Source organism: Papilio machaon, chromosome 1, assembly GCF_912999745.1.
Source record: "Papilio machaon chromosome 1, ilPapMach1.1, whole genome shotgun sequence".
Taxonomy (NCBI): domain Eukaryota; kingdom Metazoa; phylum Arthropoda; class Insecta; order Lepidoptera; family Papilionidae; genus Papilio; species Papilio machaon.
The window spans coordinates 5,366,094-5,390,918 of NC_059986.1; the positions used below are offsets into that span (position 1 = coordinate 5,366,094).

The following is a 24,825-nucleotide window of genomic DNA, read 5'->3' on the forward strand; positions in this document are numbered from 1 at the left end:
TGCTGAGACGAGAGCAAAAGCTTGCTCTCGTCACACCATGACTAAAATCCAATATTTCAATAACAAAAATCCCCTTTGCAATTTTGCCCTTTTTTAAGTGTGGATTGTTTTGCTAATGCTGCAGCATGGAACTTGATGTACCTATTACTCATATATTTTAATGTTATATTTATATTTCTGGTTTACAATTCCAGATTCCTTAATAGTAGGAAGTCTTATCTTCTTTTGGAAAGTTCGAGTTGTTTCTTCGGTGGCCACGGCTGCTATACTGAAATTAGTAAGACTAAGTACATACATACATACACACAGACCCACACTCTCACATATGTACTACGCGGTAACGTAAACGCAAACAAGACATATATTAGTATGTTATGCTACTAGGTAGCAAAGTTGATTATTGCGTGCGAGGTGGCATTGTTCAAAGGCGACCTCTACAAGAAAACCGAGCGACCAACAATCATCATGCTCCCTCATACTATGTTTTTCAACACACTTGTGAGTAAAAAACAAAAAGAAGTAAACGCAAAAACACTTACGAAATCCAAAATAAACAACAAAACTCAAATAAAAAAAAAAGGAAATTTCCTTTCCTTTCAGGTATAGTAAAATAACTACGCGCTAGGGCATAATTTGTACCATATATGCCTAAAATCGATGAACGGATAAGTACACGCACAGACAAAGCCACGCACACACACACACAGACACACGCGCACGCACAAACACACACACACACACACACACACACACACACACACGCACGCACACACACGCACGCACACACACAAGAGATCTAAAATATATATTTTATTTCAAGATTTCCTATCGGCAAATGTGCTGATCATTTATTCCAAAGAGGTGGTCAAAGAAAGCACTGCGTAGGTTGCTACGAAAAATTAAGATTGACATTGAGTGGCACGCAAGCTGCTAAGAAAACTAAAAAAATTGTGACTTTTTGTGTCCAGTGTGACAAATCTTTTTGTTTACCATGTTTCAATGAAAAACATTTTCAGTGATTAATACTCAATAAACATTCATCGTAACTACAACTCTCTTTTAATCCCATCACTAGTCGAGGCATTAATTGACCTTCCTTTCAGTGCGATTTGAGGCAGAACCGATGACAAATTTTTAATTTTACTTTATTCATTAACGAAACGTCCTAACTCCAGGCGAAGCTAGATTCATATTATGCACATATTTAAGTTCATAAGAGTGAAGTTTCAAGCAAATATCGTCTAATTTGGACTTTTTAAAAATGTTTTTCGAAAACATAATTTTGTGAGGCAGGAGAGGCCTCAATAGCCCTGGAAAAAAGTTCAACTTTGCCACGAACAGACCTCAAACGCACTGGCTGAAAGTTCCGCCAAAATGGCCTCGCAGCTAACGTGTTAATTATTAATAATTAATAATTTATTTGACATAAAAAATGTCATAACTTTTGAAAAGTTCTTCCTTGGTTATCACAAATTGATCAAAACCCAAACGTAACAAACAAATATCTCCACGATTGAAGTCAATCCGGAGAACATAAACTGAATGGATATATGTTATTTTCTTATTAACTAATAATGAATCAGTCGGTAATCCTCATTGAATGGGACCCGTATATATTGCCGACAAGATTTAATTTAATTGAAGTTAGGTCTATCACAATGTCCTTAACGATGATAAATAGAATTTTGATTTGAGTTACGTAACTAGCGTACTATTTATGACTACTGACGGTTACTTATAAAACTTAATATAAATTTAATTGTATAAAGAAATAAAGACGCATTTTTATTAATACCTATCCGTGATATTTCATAGTTTGGCTGTATTTGTATGTTGACAGGTGACAGCTTTAGTAATCAAGCATCCATCAAAGCAGAAGTTTACAAAAAATGTAAATTGAATACTTAGTAAGCTTGCCAAGTGATTACAGTAGGTTTCCACTGTCGGGTATTTCCCATTGGGCCGATCGAATCCATAGAATCCATCGATAGGCTGATCGACCCAACAGGAAACACCTTCACTAACTACATCTCCGTCTCTATTTAATTGACATGAAGCGATCACTTAACGCATCGGCCGTCGAACTATACGTCAATATGTCAGCATTTTACGTTTCCCATTAACATATTCCATCAACTTTAGTGTTACGAAATTTCACACTGTTTTACGTTTACGAGTTTAATTTATGTTCACTTTATTTTATATTTATTCACTTTATTTTCACTTTAAATAAACATCTAAGATATTATGTAGGACTAAAAAAAACGCCCAGAATATATACAGGAAATGTTTAAACTAATTATATTGCTGCTATACTAGCAGTGCATATCTTGCGAAGAAAGAGAAAAATCAAAGGGTTAGAGGGAGCGGAGAGTGTAAGATGCGTTCACACTCTAGCCGGGGATTGCGAGTTGCTCGCGTCCCGTTCACGAACTCTTCCGTAACGCTACTCTACAAAAAATAAAAACGCGCAGATCTGGACGCACCCTAAAGTATTTCACGTATGCCGTACGCCCTGCGCGGGCGCACACATTGCGCCGCAATATCCGGACGCATTATTGAATTGTGCAACCGTATAAGTTTTCGTTATAAATAAGTCAACATAAGCTCCATTACGCGCGTGGCATATACCAGTCGGCTCTACCAGTTGCTTCATATACAAACAGAAATAGCCGATTTTGTGTTTGCTAAATAGTTCTCTCGTTACTTTTTACATAGAATTTAGATCGTTTTTGGCGATAACATATTCAATATTTTACTACAACGTTAGTTCTTGTGTTTTACTACTATATCAATGGAATTGGTATTTTATTTTATTTGATATTAACATTATAAGTCAGCAGTAAATTTTTAACAAACAAATAGTTTACAATTTATATTAGAAAGGTGGTGATAGAACTTTTTAATTGAAATGAGATTGTGCAACGTTAACTATGTCAGATAGATTGGCATGTTATATACTTTCACTCTACCCACCCTATATGGCTCCGTACCGACCAACTGTTACTAATAAAAAGTTATTTCCTGTTATTAATTTGTTGTCTTTTTACCAACGATACGTTTACTACTGCGCTACTCAGTTATCATTATACTCAATTAAATATCCTCATCTTACAATTCGAGAGAAAACTGTCCATATTTGGTTTGACCATGTTCGTTAGAAATGTGCTTAAATATGCTTGTCTTTTTCGTATTATAAAAGTTGCAGCCGAAGACTTCTAAAAGATAGTTGTCGTTGTAGTGGGACTCTTACAACTTATTAGGATTTGAAATATTACAATATTTGACAAAGAAAATATATTAGTTCTCTGAAAATCCTGCCGATTCATTTTACAACATTAGTATGAAATAGGAATTTAAAGGTTCAATTATTTCTTTAGTTTATTAAAAAAGTTAGCTCTTAGATTTGTATTTCTATTTTAGCTTTTTTGTTTTTAACTTTCCAAATTGTTGGCTCGTATCCAATATCGTAGACTTTGTAAGTTTCCCTGTGCTTCCTCGGTATTTAGTGAACTATCCACAACTTTCAAACTTCTGAAACATCCTTATTACTTTGATTTAGGCATTTCTTTAAAATTCCCACTAACCTGTATCTTTATAACATCTTCCTTTTAAACAAAACCCAGAGAAGTGGCGGCTTAAATTTTTTAATTAAAAAAAAAATAAGTAATCTACTACATTATTTCAATTTTGCTACTAGAAAAATTAACCATCTCTTTTTTATAGTGGCAATAAGCCGCAAACCTAACTAGTAAATGCAAAATAGTTGTTTAAATGTTAGCAATGTCTTGCAAAGGTGAACTGTTCAGATACGAGTGGAACAGTGTATTGGTGCGATTTCTTAGGACTAACGGTAAACTTCATGCTAATTTTGTGACAGATCGTGTTGTCGTTTCACCGCAATCAGCTCTGGTATCTTTCGTTTTGAGCCGCTTCAGTGGAAATACACCCTTATGTTTCTTTTTGCAGGTCGTGTCATTAGTCATTTGCCGCATTGACATTAATAAATTGACGTTTTATCTACGGTTATTTTCTGTTTGTTTTTTATGTATTTTAATTACACAACAATTCATTATCAGAAGTAATTTCTTATAGATGTGTAAATTGATAAAGAAGTCTTTAGACTAAATTAATGTTGGCTTAAATAGATATTGAATATAACTAACTTACTTTTTGAGTATAGATATAAAGTAAAATTTCAAAATGACTGTCAGAAACTAGTTACCTACATCAAAACGATATTTGCAAAAAATTATGCGGAGTGCACGAGCAATGAACCCGCTTCCGGTCACGTTTGAAACTTATTAACTTGGTGAACTGCGTTGATTGATTGACTATCTCTCTATACCTACGAAAAAGCGAGCGCTCCATCTTAGTAACATTAATCGCAAGCTGGTACAAAAAACATTCCGGGGAGAGTTACGGAAGACGTCAACTGCCTATTTACAATTGATCAATCGCTCCAATAACATTGCTCTCCTATCAGTCGGGCAAATTTGAAATGTTAGAATATCCTAACAGTGGTAGACGCCAGCAACAACATCTCTTTCACGAATTCCTGGGCATCCGTCGTTTAGCTATTTCGGCGAATCCAGGTGGCCGCTTGCTCATTTACCACCTAATAATAAAAAAATGTCCTATACACACTGTCGCGTTATATTTATCTTGATGATTGATGCTTTTTAAACTATTTGCGGATGGTGTTAACACCATTCTGAAATGGAATAAGTATTCCTTAATAGGGAAGCGAGGAATTTTTCAATTCGCAGTCATGTGGTGTCGTCCCGGTTGACCGGTCGGTGTGTTTAATCAAGGTAATCGTTTGGGTTTATCCGCTGCTGCTTCGCTTTGTCCTCGGGGATTATTTGCAATCTGTCAGTCCTCGCTCCCTCTGGCAAATTTGGAATGGATATGACACAACATGAATACGTTTATAGTTACACAAATTACATAGCTATTACACGAGTAGAAGAAATGTAAAAAAAAACGTGTAAAGTTATATTGTAATGGTGATGAATATATAAATAAAATTGAGAATTTATGCTTCGATACTAGCAAATATGTCGGGTTATTCCCATTTAAAACACAACTGTTTATTTCATAGTGACGTAATATAAATAAATTAATGAAAAAGCTGCATATTTTATAACAAAAATACATTAATTATTCCAATGACTTTTATTCGTTTACGGTAAATAATTAGTAGAATGCATCTCTATTTGCACCTTCCCGGTGCGTGCGTGTTGCTTAAGCCACGTGACTGGTGTTGGGGTCGAACCCCACGCACTGTCCTAGAAAAATAAGGGAGTGCCCATAATTATCGCTGAACCACTAGGGTAAAATGACTTGGAACTAGGGAATAACAAATGCAATCGTAAATTACCATATTAATCTTACAATGCGCGTCACGCAATTTTAAAATGTGGTTAATCGTATAATTTTAAACATACATTATGTGCAATAGACTATTTTAATCTATATAATTCTTAATATCTAAAACTATATCGTATCGTAGCCATGTTTCGATAAGTAACAAATCTCACAATTTATAGATAGTTAATTTTCGTTCGCGAAGAGATTAGTTTTTAGAACACTTTCGTAAAATTATGTTTACTTAAAAATAATTAAAATACTTTAATGAATTTGAATGAAAAAAAGTACAAAAGGATTTCTTAGCAGAGCGTGGTTTCGATCCACGGACCTCTGGGTTATGGGCCCAGCACGCTTCCACTGCGCCACTCTGCTCTTATGTAGACTTTTGAAAATTTGTTTCTGTTTCTACCAAATATTTATCTTTAGTGTTCTTAGTTTAAAAAATCACACTGCTGGTATAAAAATTTTATATATTATTAACTTAATGGTACTAAATATCTCTCAAACCGAATTTATTAACAAAATTGTAATTGAGCCAGCTTGCATTAAGTTACTCAAGAAGAGTTATTTATTGTAGCTAAGTATTTATTATAATAAAATATTGCTTGATTGTGAGAGAATTACACGCTACTTTCAAGTGCCAATTAAAATACTAGTACTCAAGTGTTAATCCTTAAGTGGGTGTGCGGGAGCACTCTGCCGTCGCGACGAATAGAGGCGGTGGGATACAAGACGGCTCTCCGTCTTGACTTCACTCAACATTAAACAGGCCTCTGCTTTAATTGAATACACCAATTAACGTTCCTAACCCAATAACTACAACTTCGTTTAGAAACACTCTGCCGACTTTATAAAACCTTACTTTATAAAGCAGCGGTTTATTTTGCTCGTAATTTTGCTTTTACTTTGCAGAAGTGTATTTATATTTAACTTTTGATGTCAGCTATATTCTTTTTTATAACTTGTTAAAGATAACTTATCATAGACATGTAATATGCTCCGATCCAAATATACCAAATTAAAAAAAATATGTATCCTTGCTCAGCCCAATAAGTCAATAACGATACCATTTACTCAAATAATACTTGAGAGACAAATGAATTGATATATACTTTGTTTAATTATCCATCACGTTTATAACATGTCGTGAGTGAAGTAAGAAAACTGTATGTAACAATGCTATCAGAGTCTAAGAATAGCAGAACAATACGAAGTGTTCAGATAACGTGCGCATGTAAAGGCGTTTAACGCGCTCTATCCAGTATAATTCCTTACCAACACGTGCTCTATTTATATTATTTTTATTTCTATATAAAATTTATCGCACAAATATGTAAAACATATATTTTTTTGTAATACACATGAATAAAGATTAATTATGTTTTGAATGAGACATGATGTTGTCATTCGGAAAGTTGACTTCAAAAAGTATATAATTTATCAAATTCATTGGATTATTGGGCCAATTACATACAATCCATTAATTTTAATAGAATTATCATAACTCAGACACTTACGGATCAAAATACTGTCATTTTACGATGACAATAGTAAATATAGTTGCTAAAAGTACTACTAATAGCATCATCTCATTGATAAAACACCAGGATAACATAGTATGTGACAGCTGCCTTGCTTTTCATGTGAGCGCTGTACCACGTACACCCAATCGCTCATACTAATGAAGACATTCCATCTTAGTTCACAGGGTCATACGTCTTGATACTTTATTGAGATTGAATGACACCTAGGTATTACATCGAATGTCGTATATCAGGTGCTGCAAACGTTTTATGGATTATTCATGAAATGTATTAGTCTTCTCAGCTCGTGTCCGATTTCAATTTTAAATCTATAATTGTAGCATTTCGTCTATTATTTATAAAAAGTATTTACAGAGTAACTGTCCTGTAAGCGAGTTACTTTTACTTAACCCATATATTTAATATGAGCAATGTTTTAATAGCGTCGTTGGCTCAGGGGTTAAGCACTTGACTTGTAATCTGCAGGTTTTCGAATCCCGCCATGTACTAATGTTTTTTTCGATTTTGCATACATAGATGTACATTTATCCGACGTTCTTACAGTGAAGGAACACATCGTGATGCAATCTATTCTAATCTGTGAAAAAAATCAAAGAAATGTGTGAAGTCAAGCAACCCGCACTGGTGGCAAACCCTAACTTAGTGTAGGCCCCGATCCCCTCAGTGGGGACATATAGTCCGCTGATGATGATGATGATGATGACTGTTTTAATACATTTTTAGATGGAGTTATAAGTAGATGTGAAATTGCTAAAACTCAGATATACAGTCAAAAAATGACTTATTTAACATAAAAAATAGCTTATTAACTGCAAAGTAACGAGAAACGATTAGATTTCTAGTATTATTATTAGTAAGGCTTTAGTTCTGAAATGTATCGACCCGACGACTGTGACATGCTGCCGCATTGCTCAGAATAATGCATGTTGTCCACGTCCAGGGAATGTGTTAAACGCATTACTAGGAAACAAATTTAGTAGGTAACAAATATTGGTAGCGTGTTCGCGCCGCGATGCGTGAAAATATTTCTATTTGCCTTCCAATGTAGTTAATAGATTCTATTCTCATACATATATGTACATTCAAATGTGTGTATAATCTGTATAAATATTTTATCTAAATTAACCATAAAAATTGTAATTTAGGTATGTTATGAGTTTTAAATTCACGGCGTTTGGTATGCTTTATTAAATTAGAGAAAGATTGTGAGACCCTCTGATACTATACTCTGTTGTATATTTAATACTAATCACCAAATAAGTAAACTATTTAAATAACAGAGTATTGTCTCCGGTGATAATAAATTGGACCACCTGTTGACAAACATTGCTTATCATTCTGTTGTTTGAATGGTTTGAGTTTGTAATTTATTCGTAAGGTGTATTAAGTCGACTATTTACTTGAAATCAGCTTATTTAGCCTCTCCTTTCACGTAAAGTATACGTTATTTTAGTACATGTTATTAAAACTATAGTCAGGTCATTTCAAGAGACAAAGTTCGTTATTAAAGTTATTAGAAAAGCATTTATTTTTGCGATACTTGTAGATTTTACTATAAACTAGGTGTTGCCAGCGACTCCGTCCGCGTGGAATTAAAAAAAAAACTTAGTTAGTAGCCTATGTGTTCTTCCTGACTATGTTCAACATCCAAGCCAAATGTCATCGGCATCCGTTGTGTCGTTATGGAGATGCCTTGTAAAAAACATCCATCCATCTAAACTTTCGCATTTATAATATTAGTAAGTTTATTCTAGTCTTGTATATCAAATTTGAAAAATAAGAAAAGTTTGATTACCGTTCTCGAAAAATTAATTATTAAACAATGGAAATGTTGCCGCAAATTACTACAATATTCTTAACTAGCGACCCGCCCCGGCTTAGCACGGGTGCAATGCAAAATATACCTACTACAGAATGTCCTTATACACAACGTTCACAGCGTTCACATTAGAAACCTTTAAATTTATCAGTGTTTCTCTACTATATTATGCATTTATTATACATACAAACCTTCCTTAAGAATCACTCTATCTATTAAAAAAAACCGCGTCAAAATCCGTTGCGTAGTTTTAAAGATCTAAGCATACATACGGACATACAGCGAAAGCGACTTTGTTTTATACTATGTATTGATGAGGATTTGCCCTCTCTTGAGACATTTGCGTGATTGAAACGATAAAGTCTCAAACAATACACGATCCCTTCCCCTCAATGTCTCTTGGGAATACAATTTGAACTGCTTCACTGACATGGTGGCAGTTAAAATAGAATGCATTAGTTCCAGTAAGAAGTTTTAGTACAGCAATGTTTTAGTAAAGTTTTAAAGCAAAAATGTAAACTTGTTCTTGGGAAAGTGTAGCAAATATATTTGACATTTATCCGTTTGGTGTGATGATAAATAAAGGGCATGTTTCTGAAGCAATAATCAGTTTTTTTTTTTTAATTTAATGATTAATTATCAAAACATACTGTATATTCAACTTGTCTACTTTAACATTGTCAGTATGCATTACTTTTATACTATTGTAATTTTTAATTTGTTTGTGGTTATGGATTAAATAGGTTAGTCGTGTGCGTGATTCGGAAACAACGGAGGGCAAAGACAATATCAAAAGCCAGAGCCGCTGCGGTTGATTTATCGTGTACCACATCGTGCGCTTTGTTGGTATCTCATGCATTTCATCGCTGCTCACTTGCATCAAAAGTTCCGCGTTTTTGGGAGAATATAAAGGAAAATGTAAATGTTTATGTTAAAACAAGAAATAATAATTAATAATTATTTATTTATTAATTCTTATTGCTATTATACATTATACAATTAATTAATTAAATTGTAAACTTATTCGTATTATTTATGTATACTTCATAATGTATGAACATATACGACATGAAAAAAAATAAGGAATAGCAAATATCACTTTTGCAATCAAATAATGCTAAATTTAAGAAAAAGGATAAGATTTCAGTTATTCATCACTATCAAAAGATGCGAATAAGTTAAATTTAATTTCATTCCTTTTAATTCAACCCGTATTGTTAAGAAACTTTATATCCGGGGAGATCAAACACCTCGCAGCGATGTGTCCGCGCATCCCTCTCCCACACAGCATCTTTTTTCAAAGGGATGCTCTAAGAATTGCTCTGAGAATGCGTTTCTAGGAATAACGATAACTAGTTCCATTGTTTGCTCGATTTTTTACACAACGGTCAGACATTAAACACTAATAGCTTGACGAGTGAGCGGACAGGAGATATTACATATAACGATAATTTACGAGTAAAAGTGAGTTCAACTCTACAGAAACGATCTGATTAAAACCTAACATGTGATATTTAATTTTTATTTATATATACATTTGTATATGGATACATATATGATTAGGATACATAACGTTTAAATATACAAATCAAGCTTCGAACTTAAAGTCTTATTTAGATTAAACCACTAGATACTGTCAAACATTAATTTATCAATAAAGCCAACAATGTGTACTTACAATAGCTTTCCAATTTAATACAATAAACATGTAGCTCGTATCTGTCTGAACAGTTGGCTCTTTGTTGCATACTTGCCTCCTGCCTCCTGTACAGCTGTTCGCTGAAACCCGATTACTCAGTTAATGGAGCGTGTGTGCAAACGGTGTCAATCTGCTCTGTTACATATAAAGCCATACAAACTTTACGGACGCTCGCGATATCCCTCGTAAAGTGATGCGAGGGCGGCGCGTACCTCTGAGCGCACTTCCCCAGCAATAGACCCACCTGGCGTGCCAGTCACCTACGAAGACATAAGTTTGAGACGCGCAGGAGTCGCTTTAAAGTTGGAATCTTGTTATACCAGGAATGCATGTTTTCGGTACAAAAAGTCTGAATAAGACAGATGTCTGAATTTCGCGGACCAGGCAGGTGGTAGGAGGACGCGCACGTGCGTGTCGACTGTCGACACCCGCTTGTATACTATTCGTGCGTGATAAGATTTGATTTAGTGCCGTTTGTCCCGAACATTCTAAACGATTTTTTGGAAAGTAGCTTGTTAAAAGTGATACTGGTCGTAGTCAATAATTTGCGTGAGTTTCATTGGTTAACTTAAAAGTCATGCGATGTTATCCTAATCGGATTAAAAACCATTTGAATTTTATATTTCCGCTGTCAAGAAAGAAATTTGTTAAGAATTGTATACAAAAATTAACTTGTGTTTTGAAATGAACTTTGTACATTTTGAACTTGCTCATTTAAACTTGCGTGATTGTTGCGTCGGATTTAAATATAAAGTGTAATTAAATCATACTTTGTGTATTGTTAATATATAATATGTTTGCAATAATTTAGCAACAGCAATATATTGTAGTGTGTGGTAGTATCACGTGTACAGCATGTGTGGCGGCATCTTCGAACCGGCGCCGGCGCTCGCGCATCATTTGACGTCACTTTTCTATAATTAGGAATCAAAGTGTGACCTCCTACTGCTTGCGAATAAATTGCGAACTTAATTAATATTCAATGTAACTAATAATCTTAATTTTTTGTTTAACAAAAGACTTTCCACCAATTAGTGTCTGAAAGTAACCAAATCTAATCTTACACCTCTAGTAATTTCTATTTATGTGATAGGTGTATTGAAAGGTAAATAAAAACCGATAAATATTTTACAATTGTAGCAATTATTATAATTAATTAAAATGGTGAAACATAAAATGAAACATGTAATGCTTTTTTAATTACATACATAGATACAGTTACGAGAATTTTACCTTGAAAAAACACATGTTATAAGTTACATACTTATGTCAACTTTGTGTCGTTATTTATATCATTAGTAACCACATGTTAAACTTTATAAGATACATTAGTTGAATATTTAAATATCACACATCGCCATAGAATAAAAATTTAGTATTTATTATAGTCCTTAAACACAACAAATAAACATTATCGTAAAAATATCTTCAATCTACTTTTGGCAATACGGTAAAATAAAATTCAAACATTTACGCGTACATTTTAAAAAACAAATGTGTTTACTTACCTATAACAAGTAATGTTTGTTCTCCGTATTCTTCATCTTAAGTCCTTATTAGATTCAATGGTTTGTATTATTTAAAATTAAAACCTTTGGTTTGTGAAATACCGTGGCACTCGCCTATTGAAATCAGGCTAACGAAGGGATGGGCAGGTAACTATAGTGAGGTGGGCAGTGGCCGACCGTCGTTTGTTACACTCCAAAAACGAATATACATTCTTTCTTTAGTTAATGTCGGAAGGTGACCATTGTAAGCAAAGTGAATGTTTCCTACAATACTAGTTACTTTAAATGAAGTGATTTATGAACTCTGTTGGAATATGGTAATATGGACGGAGTTCAAACTCAAATATAATATGTATTTAGGCTGATGGCAGGTTCTAAGAGAACTAACTATGTTTTTATTTATTACAGAAGGAGGGTACGCCACAAGAGCATGCGTTTCGTCGCAAGTCATTCCGCAAGCCAAGGCCATGCCACTGGTGCCATCAGCCAGTTCAAAACGAGGGCTCTTGCTGTAGAGGTAATTATTTAAATTAATAAAAACATGGTTTCTCTATTATCTCGTTAGCATAACTTTCAATCGTATTCATAATTACGAGGTATCTTATGAACGACGTTTACTAGATTATTTATGTCAATCTTAGAGTTTATTAGTAGACGTTTATCTAATCTGATTGTTTTCCTAGCGGTTGTATCTCGGTGGGACAAAAGTTTTGATGATTTACTTTGCTAAAATTCTTAGCTGTTCATTTCATTAATAATACATTAGGAGGTTAAGAAGGAGATGTTATTGCAACAAACGAGGTGTGTCGAGATGTTTCAGATTTGTCAGTGTTGTACACATTGTGATAGGAATACATAGCGCTGTCGCAATGTTATTTGCAATAATGTCAAGCCTTGATGCGTGTTTGCCGGCAGGTCTTAACTTGGCAAATGTCTGTTCTTGCAGGCGCGTCAGTTTCGACTGGCATTTGAATTAAAGGTCGTCGCTGACGAATGTCACGATTTGTAACTGCCTCATAAAACAAACTCAATAAAAATAAAGCTCTAAGATTGGTAGCGTAATTACATATTATGCATGTAATACAGTTTTCAGCTTCCAGCAATCTATGACTACTATACACCAATTAAGTTATATACAATTTCCTTAAAATTGACATCGGATACTTATGTTTGTCTTTGGAAGGTTCTAATACCGATTTCTTTAATTTGTTTGCAAACTTACTTTAGCAATATTTTTACAATTTGTCATAAAACAAAAATAACGAACAAATAATTAAACACATCTATTTTATTTGTTTCAGTATGCAAATATGTCTGCCACACGACATGTGAAAATAAGGTAAATATAATAATAAAAAAATCATAATTTACAGTTCGCTATTAACATATGCAGTAACGCCATCTGTTAATGATCTATACCTAACTTCGTAAATTTATCGTAAATTACGAACATGAAACCGCTTGCACAACTGGAATATGAGTCATGAATTATAGAAGTTAATAAAAGCAATACTAGATGGCGTTAACGGGTATGTTTTAATTATTTAACATTTTAATTATTTTTAGCTTTGTAAATTTTATTTACGATTTAAATCAATTTATTTCAAAATCCACAAAATTCAAAAAAATGACTTATACTATGTGGGTTAATGTAATGAAAACAGTTAATATTGCTGTCTTCAATTATTAAATAAGTCTACGAAATTTAGACTAACTGACAAAAGTTTAGAGAATTTGTACATTATGTCACTATTGATCTTTTTTATATTAGCGCAGTTTTTTTCGAAGTTGGAACGATCACGAAAATTCTGCTAAAGTAGATTGGTATTCAATACTCGTTGCAAGTTAATAGCGTCACGAGTTAGTTCCGGGAGAGCTATTTCTTATATTGAAAAATAATGTTTCTGCTATAAGCTAAAGTTAACGTGACTTTCAATATATCTTTTACACATATAAAAATAAAAACCTTTAGTTGATACCTTTTTTAACATAAGTTGCCATGATCATACTGGTAAGGTGAGGGGGTACTAAACTAAACTACCTTTATAAAATTTTGTTCATTTTTAGTTAGCTTATAGCTAACCTGCTTGAATACTTTATCATTAGTAACCAAAAGTCTACTCGATAGGTTTAATTACTACATGCCTTGAATATTAAAATTGGCGATTCTTATATAAATATTATATATTATATAAGTATATAACGCGTACAATGTTGTTGTATATCATATAAATGACCGTTCTGCTTGTTTTCGTGATATAAAAGTGTTGTAAGTCGTGCCCTCATATTATTTTTTATCAATGCACTTATCTCTATAACGCAATAGTGCAGTCGGAAGTGATGTCCCGTCGGTATTACGTAAAATGTTTTGATTGTGTCGATTTCCGAAAGATCACTTTAAAAAACCAATATAATGTTATCTACCTATAAATTTAAATCGTCTCGTAAAATCCTCGTAAAATTTACTACCCAAAAGTGTAGGTGTACAGAATATTACGAATTCAGTAATATGGCTTGATGTGGTTACCATAGGAATAGTTATGTTATAGTATTACTGTACCCTAAACGGATGGTTTTCAAGATCAGTGATCACAAGTGATGTAAATCGAAAGTAATTCAATCCACGTGGTAAGTTCTCGGTCTTGTCGTGTAGATTAAAGTAGATTAGATTATGTCTTGTGTTGCATAAATTATACTTTAAGACCAATCACATACCCGTATAGTTAGCATCTTCTATGCGACTTAGATTTCTAATATTTGCCTATTATAATTGTCTTATAAGTAACAAATAACCACCAAATATTATTAACAAAATTAAACTGAAACACTCTCAACTATAACGATGACTTTACACTGTCGAAATACACGTAGGTATAAAGCAGTTATCTGACAAAACTATATGTTATTGAATAAGTTTTTCGGCAGTGAAAACCGACGGTTATAATGTGCTTTATTTAGATTTATGTTGATAACAAGTCATTGACAATAATAAGCTTATTGTTATCCGCATTACAAAGTAAGCTTTTATTTGCAAGTCGCGTGTGCGTATCAATGTAAGCATTGTGAATGGGAATAAGGAAGTCTTGGCGCCATTAGTTCATAGTTAATGGTCAGATTGCTGCGATGACGTTATTTCAAAAATAACATGTAATTCATTAAAATGAACTATAAAATAATCATCCAATACGAGTTCTTAAGGTTTTCTCCACTCTCTTCCCTCTAAATTTATATTATAATAGTTTCAAACTCTTAAATCATACAAATTTCTTTTTCATGTAAGTTAAGCCTAAACATTATTGGTTTTTAAAATATAAGTATTATTTGTTAATCGTTTTTTAGACATTACATATGCATAAATATTGATTAGCCTAACATATTGTATATTTGAGTCCTGAAGTTGCTAAGTTACCTAAGTGGTAGGATGTTGGTGGAGTGGTCAGGTGCAATGCACGGCGGCGGCGGCGGTGCGGCGAGGGCATGCGGCGTGCGGTGCGCGAAGTGTCCAGCGCACGCGCAGGCGCAGTGCCAACGCGCGAGCCGCCTGGCCCACGCGCACGCGAAATCTCCGCATTCGCGATAGTAAACTAAACATCCTTTTTAATTCAACATTCATATTAAAAAAGCTCTTTCGATTATCAACTCTTAGATAACAGTGATTTATTTTAATTGTAATATATATGTTTTATACGAATTAAATATGATACTAATAAATATTATATATTCGTGAAATGGACTATTAAACACTGAATATGTTGAGTTTGAACGATAGTTTACCCGATGTCCGGAATGTAATAAACTTGTTTTTACAGATGGTGTCTGTTTCGTTTTTATTTTTTATACAATAACTACATTGTTTTTGCCGATTTAAATAAACCAGATATTTTAACTATTGTAGAATGTTAAATTTGTTTGTGTTTGTAAATAAATGCTTAAGTTGAAAATCTAAAACATGGGGCCCAAGAAAATATTATCAGCTTCTTATCAGAAGTGATTGATATGATTTCACCGTTATACCTAAATAGACATCTTTTAAGTTATTTGAAATAGACATTGTTTTAATATTAATTTTAATTAAAAATAATAAATTGAACACAATATAAATAATAAGCAAATTTTGATTTGAAACTTTATAAAAGAAAATTAATTGTATACCATCACATAGGTGGTACAGCAACGCGGTTAACAAAGGTTTACGAACTCTTTACGACGGACAGAAACGCTAAAATTTGTAATGCAAATCAACAAAACACAAAATTCAAGGTGATAGTGACTTTTATCAAATTATATTACAAACAGGCCGCATATTGTGACTGCCAATAGCAATGCAATGCGATAACTCTGTTATGTTTCTGGCTTTTATTGATAACTAGGTTTTCTTAGTCACGTACTCCGTTTTCACGATTTTGTGTGTGTTTTCGTTAAATTATTTTGTATTAAAAATGTTAAGTGTAGTATTTAATAATAGATTTTTACGTATTGTATTTAATAATACTGTTGATAGACCGGAGTGAATAAAAAAGTTACAAACAATTATTTAATGTTAGTGACATTTTAAATGTATGTAGTGATGAAGTGTCTAAAGTGAAGAACAATTGAAACGTTTAGATGTACTAGTGGATTTAGTTTTTTTTGAAAAACATTTTTTGAACATGTTTCACGAACGTCTTGGTAGTTCTAGCAGTAACTCTACATCATCAGGAGGTTCGGATATACGAGTATGTTTTTTTTCTTTAAATTCCTATCAATATTCAAAATAAAGTATAAACTATTAATTTTTTTAAATACTTTATACGAATCTAGAGTGAAAAATTCCCTTCAAGTGGATTAGTCATGTGATTGAAGTAGATTAGAGTATATTCCAAATAGTAGGCAATACACACAACAGACATGGAAATAAAACACCACTGAAATAGTTTTATTAGTTGCTTCTGCTCTTGAAAACGTATGAGTCATTACCGGACGAGGATTTTCAAGTCAGCTTATTGCAATCCTTAAGCAAAATGTTTCTAGTAATATTCAAATTAGTGTAAAAGCACGTTTAAAATAGCAATTTGAAATTCGTAGGTCAACGTTTTCAAAAGGCTTAGCGTGCTTTACCGTCCCCCTTCGTCTTTGCCTCTTTCCCCCGTCCCGCAGCCTCGCCGCGTATGCAGACCAGTTCAATACTGTGATACAAGCAAGGCATTTACACGACGGACAAATAAAATGGCAACAACACAAGCAGGCTTTCAAAGGCGAGGGTCAGGTGACACTTGCCTCGTGTGGCCTGTAACATGTTCAATTCCCACAAGTGATCTAATGTCGGTAAAGGCAATATGTTACATGTCACTGTGGTTAATAGTATAAAAACACAATCTCTATATTGATTGCTTATTTCCACAGATTATAATAAAAGCGAAGATTCTTTTACTACTTATTCGGTTTTAATCGTTTTAATAACAATTAACATATTTACCGTGGGTTTCTGAGATCAAAATCTCAGTTAAAATGTAGTGCTATCTCTGTTTTGTCTAAGATAATGACAGGGATGACGATATGTTTTATACAGAGATTTTGAGCATGTTGAATTTTTTAATAATTTGGTTTTGATTAAATTTATTTAACTCAGCAACATGCAGAGTTGTTGGAATGTGGCGGCTCGAAAAATAAACGTGCAAAATCAGAAATGGTGCGAGTGAATCAGAGATGGTGCTAGTGTAGTGCGGAATGCGTCTGCGCAGACTCAGACATAATCTGCACGGTGACGGCCAACTCGCACATCGCACTTCCACTCGACAAATTCAAAGAGCTTTAAATATCTGCATTACATTATAAATAGTAATCTTGTTTCAAGTGTGTGGTAATCCTCGAATAATCTTATTGGGTTACATACATAGGTATATTTGGCTAAAATAAATTAATGGCAAAGTAAGTAACTTATGCTAAAAGTAGTTTAATGGACTCTTAAAAGTATTGTGTGTAGAATTCTTATATAAAATATACACTTAGGGTTTCCCTTAGTGACCGTCAAAAGATATTTTGTTTGGAAATAAGTATCTAATATCTATAATATGTAATGTGAATTTTAGCAATAAAGCATATTTTTGTATTATATTTTACTGCTTTAATAATTTTAATACTAATGTAGTCGAAACGACTAGCTATATAATGTAAGTAAAATATTTGGAATGTACAAACATGTAGCTAATTAGATGCCTTTAATCAAGTAATTGGCAATTAGCCCGTCCGGAGTGTCAGCGGGTACACAAGTTTGATGCCTAATTGCGCATCCACCTAGATTGCATCGGAAATTACTGAGATTGCAACTTACGTAAGATGTACGTCAATTAATAGATGTTAAGTGGTTACATATTCTCACTCTTTAACTCAAACAAGAACTCTATCAAAGTAACTAAACGACACAAATGAAATCAGGTTTTATTTAGATAGGAGTAAAGAAATGTGCAGTTTTAATTTATTGTTTATTTAAATAAGTGCACATTTAAGTAAAACTTTTTATGAATACAAATTAAATCTAAATTTGTTTGTTGCTTGTGTAATTATCATAAACATTGCTTTTAATGGTTTAGGTTGAATAAAACTCGGGAACCACCGAAACATCATGCAATAAAGATAGCAATTATAAAATTGATAAAAATGATATCATCTGCGTTTCGCTAAAATATTCGAATGTTTAAGTAACCGGTGCAGAAGTGTGGGTGTGCCTCTGATCTGCGTATGATATGAAACTTGCAAGAATGCAGCCATGGCGGCCAATGTCATTAACTTTTTTTGAGAAATTTGATTATCAATTCCCATACACGGTGGGTTGTTTACTTAACAAATATTAATTAAACATTATTTTTTTCGTTATTGTTCTCTGTTATAAAAAGGTAAAGGTTTTCGTAATTATCTTTGAGAATTAAACAATAAAACCCAGAATTTCCAATGTCGAAATACCTGTATCAAAACATGCTGTTATCTGTTTTTTTTTTCAAACAGATAGAGAGGGATGGCAATATGTTTTTGTCAGTGTTTCGGCAATGAAAACCAAGGGTTACCAATTAAAGCAGATATAATAAACTTATCATCAACAAGCAAGATTCTATCAGATTTCAATCAAATCTTTGAATACCAACCTTCATCCGTCTTATCTCGAGTGATGGTTTTTATCTTGCACGGTTTCATTTATTCTTATCTGGAAGACTATTTGCATAAAAAAAATTCTAATAAATAAATCTGAAAAAACACATAAAGACAATCTTGACTACGAGTAAAGTTTATAAAAGTTTTTATTGTTTCAATTGAACTCTTACGAATTAACAATTAGTTTAGCGTCAACTTTATGCGTTTTTTTTTTGCTAAAGGTCACTGTCATACATTGTAAATTCCGGTTTACTCGGAGTATGTCTTGTTTTGTGCCAAGACATTGACTTATTGTACGTGCTTGTAACTTCGGACCTCCTTACAATATTTATCGTTATTATTCGATCACGTTTACTCGTCGCGGTATATTTTAAACTATTGTTCGATTACACGGTTGATATTGAAATATCAGACAATTTCCGGGTGCGTTGCCTCACCCGTGTCACATTGATTAATTAGTGGCAACCGGTCCGGGAATTTATATGTTATACGTTTGACGATTTCGTATTGTATATCTAATTAAAATTCGACGCAGGAAAATTCTGCCGACCCTTTTACACTTAAACTAAAACTTATGATGTAAATACCTGTAATAGAGTAAATATACTCTCTTTTTCTATATTATTCTAAGCGTTTTATTACATCCCATTATGCATTCAAAACACTTCGGTATACGGCTTTCATCGTTGGCCACACAAATATAAGCGAGCTTTGTAAAGCTCCGTTAACTCAGCCGCAGAAGGCAACAGACGTATTTGACTTAAAACCGCAACCGCTCTTGAGTCCGGCCGCGTGCCTGTATCAATTCATATCACAACTGCTCGCACTGTCAACTTGAACCTAGTATATACCACGCAGATGAAAATAGTTACATTTGTTATGAGGTCTCTTAAGACTTGTAACTCTTTTCATTACTGCGCATTTTTTACGCTTGTTACGTTTTTGACATAGTTTACGAACCAATTCTTTCAAATCCGACTTCAAAGTCTGTCAATGTGGATCTGGCAATGCTCCCAATCGTTACAAAATCATATGTTCTTAAACAGACTTAATGTATTGAAATTAGGTTTATTGCTTTTGAAATATTTGTTTTAGAACCTTTTAATCTCGAACGAGGCCACGATCAAAAATCAATCCATTTATAGTTGTAGTTGCCAACTAGATAAAATGTGTTTTAAGCATTTTTTGTATCAGAAATTTATTGTATTTTATACCCTGCACATTTTGATATTGGCGGCGTTTTGGATGTTGATGGATGGTACTAGAAGTTTACTACGTTAGTTTGTATTAAGGTCAAGAAACGATCTTGTACTAGTATATCAAAACAAGAGTGATGAAAAGATTAAAGTTTAGTTTATAAAATAAGTCATCGATTTAAACATGAAAGTCGGGATCGGATAGCGGACATATTTCTCAAGATAAATGCAAAAGATCGAAGTGACAGGCGGTATTTATGTATCTGGCAGCGTGCTTTACGATATCTTCGGTGTTCCCTGATTGTGTTTGTTGTGAGATTTAACTGCGATGTTTATGTGGCCGCAACTCCGTAAACTGGTGTAAAGCTTCAGAGATATAAAATTTCACAGCTTGGAGCGGTGTTATAAAAGCTTGCAAAGAAATTTCTATTAGTCCCTGTAGAGTAGAATAAATTTATTAGGACAATTTGCAGTGTCTTCTTCTTTTTCCTTATTATTTTAGTTAGGAGTATTATTATTTTAGGAGCAACTATCAACACAGTAAGTAATATGAAAATTGCAACTACAAAATGTCTCCAGTGATTTCTGCATCTTCAAGAATCTAATTATACAAATTAAAAGTCCCTAGAAATTAAAATAAATTGATATTTGAGTTTCGTAACCTATATAAGTTTATATAGTTAAAGTTATATAATCTTTAAAACGGATTAATATTGACGTTTGTTCAATTAAAGCGTACTACTGTTCGTAGATAGATCGTCCCCGTCGGGGCTAATTCAGTTTTGTTACTCGTTTTGGCTTACGTAATCTGTACTCGTGTACCCCAATTCCCTTTCGACAAAAAACAGAGGCGTATTTAAATAAACGAATTGCTAAAGCAATAAAAATAAACTGAATTAATTAAAAACATTTGAAAACATTACATAATTATTGTACGTTGTAGACAGTGTGGAATTTTATACACACATCAAAAAAGTCTAAGCAACACATACTATTTCGAGTTATTAATCAATTATTATATCATTTTTTACCAAGCAGGTAATACTTATGTAAACTTTTTTGATCTATAGGACATAGTGGCTGGTTGTTAAAAAAAAAATCGAGTATCATTTGTTTTTTTTTTTACAAATTCAAAAGCGAATGCATTTGTTCGAATTTTACAGCGTTTTCTTTGCTTATTAAAATTTAGTATTCGGTATCAATTTTAAGATTCAAACAATAATTAAAAAAAGTTTTGAACAAATTTGAATTTTGAGACATTTTTTACGTTATGGAGCGACGTCATTTGAACACAGATGAAGTGCAGAGAGCTGTAGGGATGTTGCAAGCGGGAAGAACTCAATCTCAGGTATCTCGGTATTTTGGTATCAACAGAAGCGTTATTTGCCCTGTTCATCAGCGTTAAACTAACACGGGAGATCCTGCTGAGTAGCACCCAGGTCGAGGAAGGTGTACAACAACACGGCAACATCGATACATACAACTGACTGAAAGACGCCAGCCGATTTTAACCGCCCGAGAGATAGGTTTGAGGCTACAAAATTCAAGTAGTGTTGTTGTTAGCTGCCAAACTGTGTGAAATCGATTGCATGAGTATGGCCTACGAGCACGACGGCCAATTAGGTGCCCACCGATACGTCACGGGAATCGCGCTCGTCGAAATGAATGGTTTAGGGAACACATTACATGGACCCGGAAACAATGGGATAAAATTTTATTTTGCGATGAGTCTCGATTTGGGTTCTAGCCTGATACTAGAAGGGTAAGAGTGTACCGTTGTCCTGGAAATACTGAAAGACTGAGGTGGCTTCAGGAAGTGCATCCATACAACGACTTAACAGTTATGGTATGGGCGGGTATTATGAAGAACAGACGAACAGAGCTCGTTTTTGTAAATGGTAACATGAACGCTGTAAATTACGTTGAGGATGTTCTAAGACCTTATGTCCATCCATTCGCACAAGCGCTTGGCTTCGATTTCACCTTGATGCATGACAATGCGCGTTCGCATACAGCTTTGCACACACGGGAGTACTTGGCAAGGGAAAACTTTCTGGTATTGCCTTGGCCTGCACAATCGCCAGACCTCAACCCCATCGAGCATGCACGGGACATGCTCCAGAGACGTGTTTTAAATGACTTGGATGGAGTGACAACAACCCAACAACTGATGGACTTACTAAAATTTCATTGGGAGCAATTACCGTAGGATCACATTAACAGTCTCATCGATTCTATGAATAATCGGTGCCAGCAAGTTCTCCACAACAGAGGAGACCACACTTTGTATTAATTTATGCAATTTTTGTACAACCATTTAATTTTACTTTAAGTTTAGTTGATTAGGCACCTTACTTTGTACTACGTGCAAACTTTCCTTACTCGTAATTATTGGTAATTAAGATTATTAAAAAGTAAATAAAAAAAACAATTGTTGTATAATATCAAAAAAGCATTAATAAATAATAAAAGTACGAAAATACTAAGGATTTAATACGAAAACACATTGTAAAATTGAAATTTATATGTGTTGCTTAGACTTTTTTGATGTGTATATTTATTTTAAACTAACGGTTGCCCGACTCTTCTTCAGGGCGGATTTAAAAAATAAATTTTAAATTAAAAGTTTTTCCTACATACATCAACTACCTTCCAGTTCAAATTCCGTCAAAGTCAGTCCAGCTTTTTGGGAAATAACCTGGAACAATCGCGGATTTGCGGATTGAAACTCAGATGGACAGATAAAAATTTAAAAATTGGATTTCGCCATAAGTAACGTAAATACATCATGTGCGTACGAAATAATTTTTTTAGTATCGTATACAGACACTTCAATTTTATTAATTGTGCAAATATCACTTGTTTTATATTCATTCAAAAAACTTAAATTAAACAAAACAGCAAAGATAAACAACTGAATAACAATACAATAAATATACGTAAAATTACAACAGATCCAGAAAAACGGATTCAGATCAGGGTCTTCGTTTACACAAAGCGTGTTAATAATAAAAAAAATAGGACAGAGTGATAGTTAACTGAGGAAAATAAAAAGGCGAATTACAATCGCTGATACCTGCTCACTTTGATTTGACTTTTCAATCTCTACAACAATTGAACGTGTGCTAATATTTTTTCTGATTTGTTAATTTTTTACTTCAAAATTCGCAATTTCGACGATTATAGCAAAAACTTTATAACAGTAAATGTTTTTGTTCGCGACATTTATATTCATACTGAAGGGGAAGTGAAATGTACAAATTCGCTTTGCTTCTGAAACGGACACGATGTAGCTTTGTTCGCAGCGTTGCGACGTCGGCGCTTGAAATTTTACTTCATTTTAACATCTACAGACCAGACCGGAACTAAATGGTATCGCTATTCATACTTTACCTAAATAGTATATAGTTTTTATTTATATTTTATTTTATACTAGCGATTGTCCGCAATTTCGTCAGCGCGGAACAACTGTAACTGTTTTAATCTAATATTTTAAAAATATAATTTAAGTTTAATTTCCCAGCCGCCGCCATTTGTATTTCTATGTTTCAATGAAAGACATTTAAGATATACCCAAAGGTGGGCATTAACTCGTTAATCCGTTAATCGTTAATTAACGAAGTTAACATTTTCCTTAACGGATTAACTTTTAAGTTAAATTCAAAAAGTGTTAACGCTCTTGTTAACTTCCGTTAAATTCTACTTCCGTTAATTTAGTCCGTTAATTGTTACAATAGAAACTTATTGACGTGTTGTCATTTTATTTAAATTATGCATCAGGCTACATTCGTAAGTTCGGCTATGTTCGGCGACCGTCGGCGAGTCGAATGGTGAACGAGAACGAGAACGAGCGAGTGTGATGCATGTCATACAATACACCGAGCGGCCGGGATAGACGTGATCAAAAGAGTACCACAGAATCCTTGTTAGAAAATAGTGACGATTTAAACAAACTAACCTCTATCAAACATTGCGAAGTTTAGGCGCTAGACACCTTCAAAGTTTATTAATTATTTCATATTTACACAAATGTCTCGAAAAGTCTTTATCACATTTTATTCACATTCAAACTGGTTTTCATTTATTTAACATCACTTTTTTTAGAACAAGACTTTGTTATAAAATCAACATAAGGTTCGAAAACACTTTACTCTTAATACAATAATTGTTATACGTGAGACGCAAAATCTATTAAAAAAGATAAACTCTGCGTTGAATAGCAATCAAAATAATCGAGAGTGCATTACTCTTCAACGTCGTACCTAAAATACAACTAAACTTTGTTGCAGACAAAATGTTTATTTTAATTTTGGAGTTTAAAGACAACAAAAAATATTTAAAAAAAATAGTTTATGGTTCATTTGAAAAAGCGTACAAATAGGATTTTTTGTCATTTCGTAGATAAGAAACAAACAATGAAAAATAAATTTAAAAATTCGAAAGACGAAATGTGCACGCAATAAACGTTCCTCAAAAACAAAAGGGATTTAGGTGTTTATTACCGTCGTTTGTTTTTTGGGGGCTTCTTCATAGTCAACGAAAAATAATTTTACATTTTAAA

At 33.4% G+C, this 24,825-nt stretch overlaps 1 protein-coding gene and 1 non-coding gene across 8 annotated transcripts in view; one reads left to right on the top strand and one right to left on the bottom strand.

Moving 5' to 3' along the window:
• The window catches only part of LOC106710700 (tensin), a 91,315-nt gene that overhangs the window by 11,924 nt on the left and 54,566 nt on the right, over nt 1-24,825 (top strand). For 5 of the 7 annotated variants that reach the window (XM_045679179.1, XM_045679187.1, XM_045679191.1 and 2 more), the window contains exons 2-3: nt 12,352-12,460; nt 13,245-13,282. In XM_045679179.1, the coding sequence (XP_045535135.1) occupies nt 12,352-12,460; nt 13,245-13,282 (147 nt within the window). Of the gene's footprint in view, nt 1-12,351; nt 12,461-13,244; nt 13,283-16,516; nt 16,659-24,825 lie in introns of those variants that run through there. The other 2 variants (XM_045679201.1, XM_045679211.1) reach the window with 1 other exon arrangement.
• On the bottom strand, nt 5,674-5,745 carry Trnam-cau. The gene has a single exon. It is a non-coding gene; the product is annotated as a tRNA-Met (tRNA).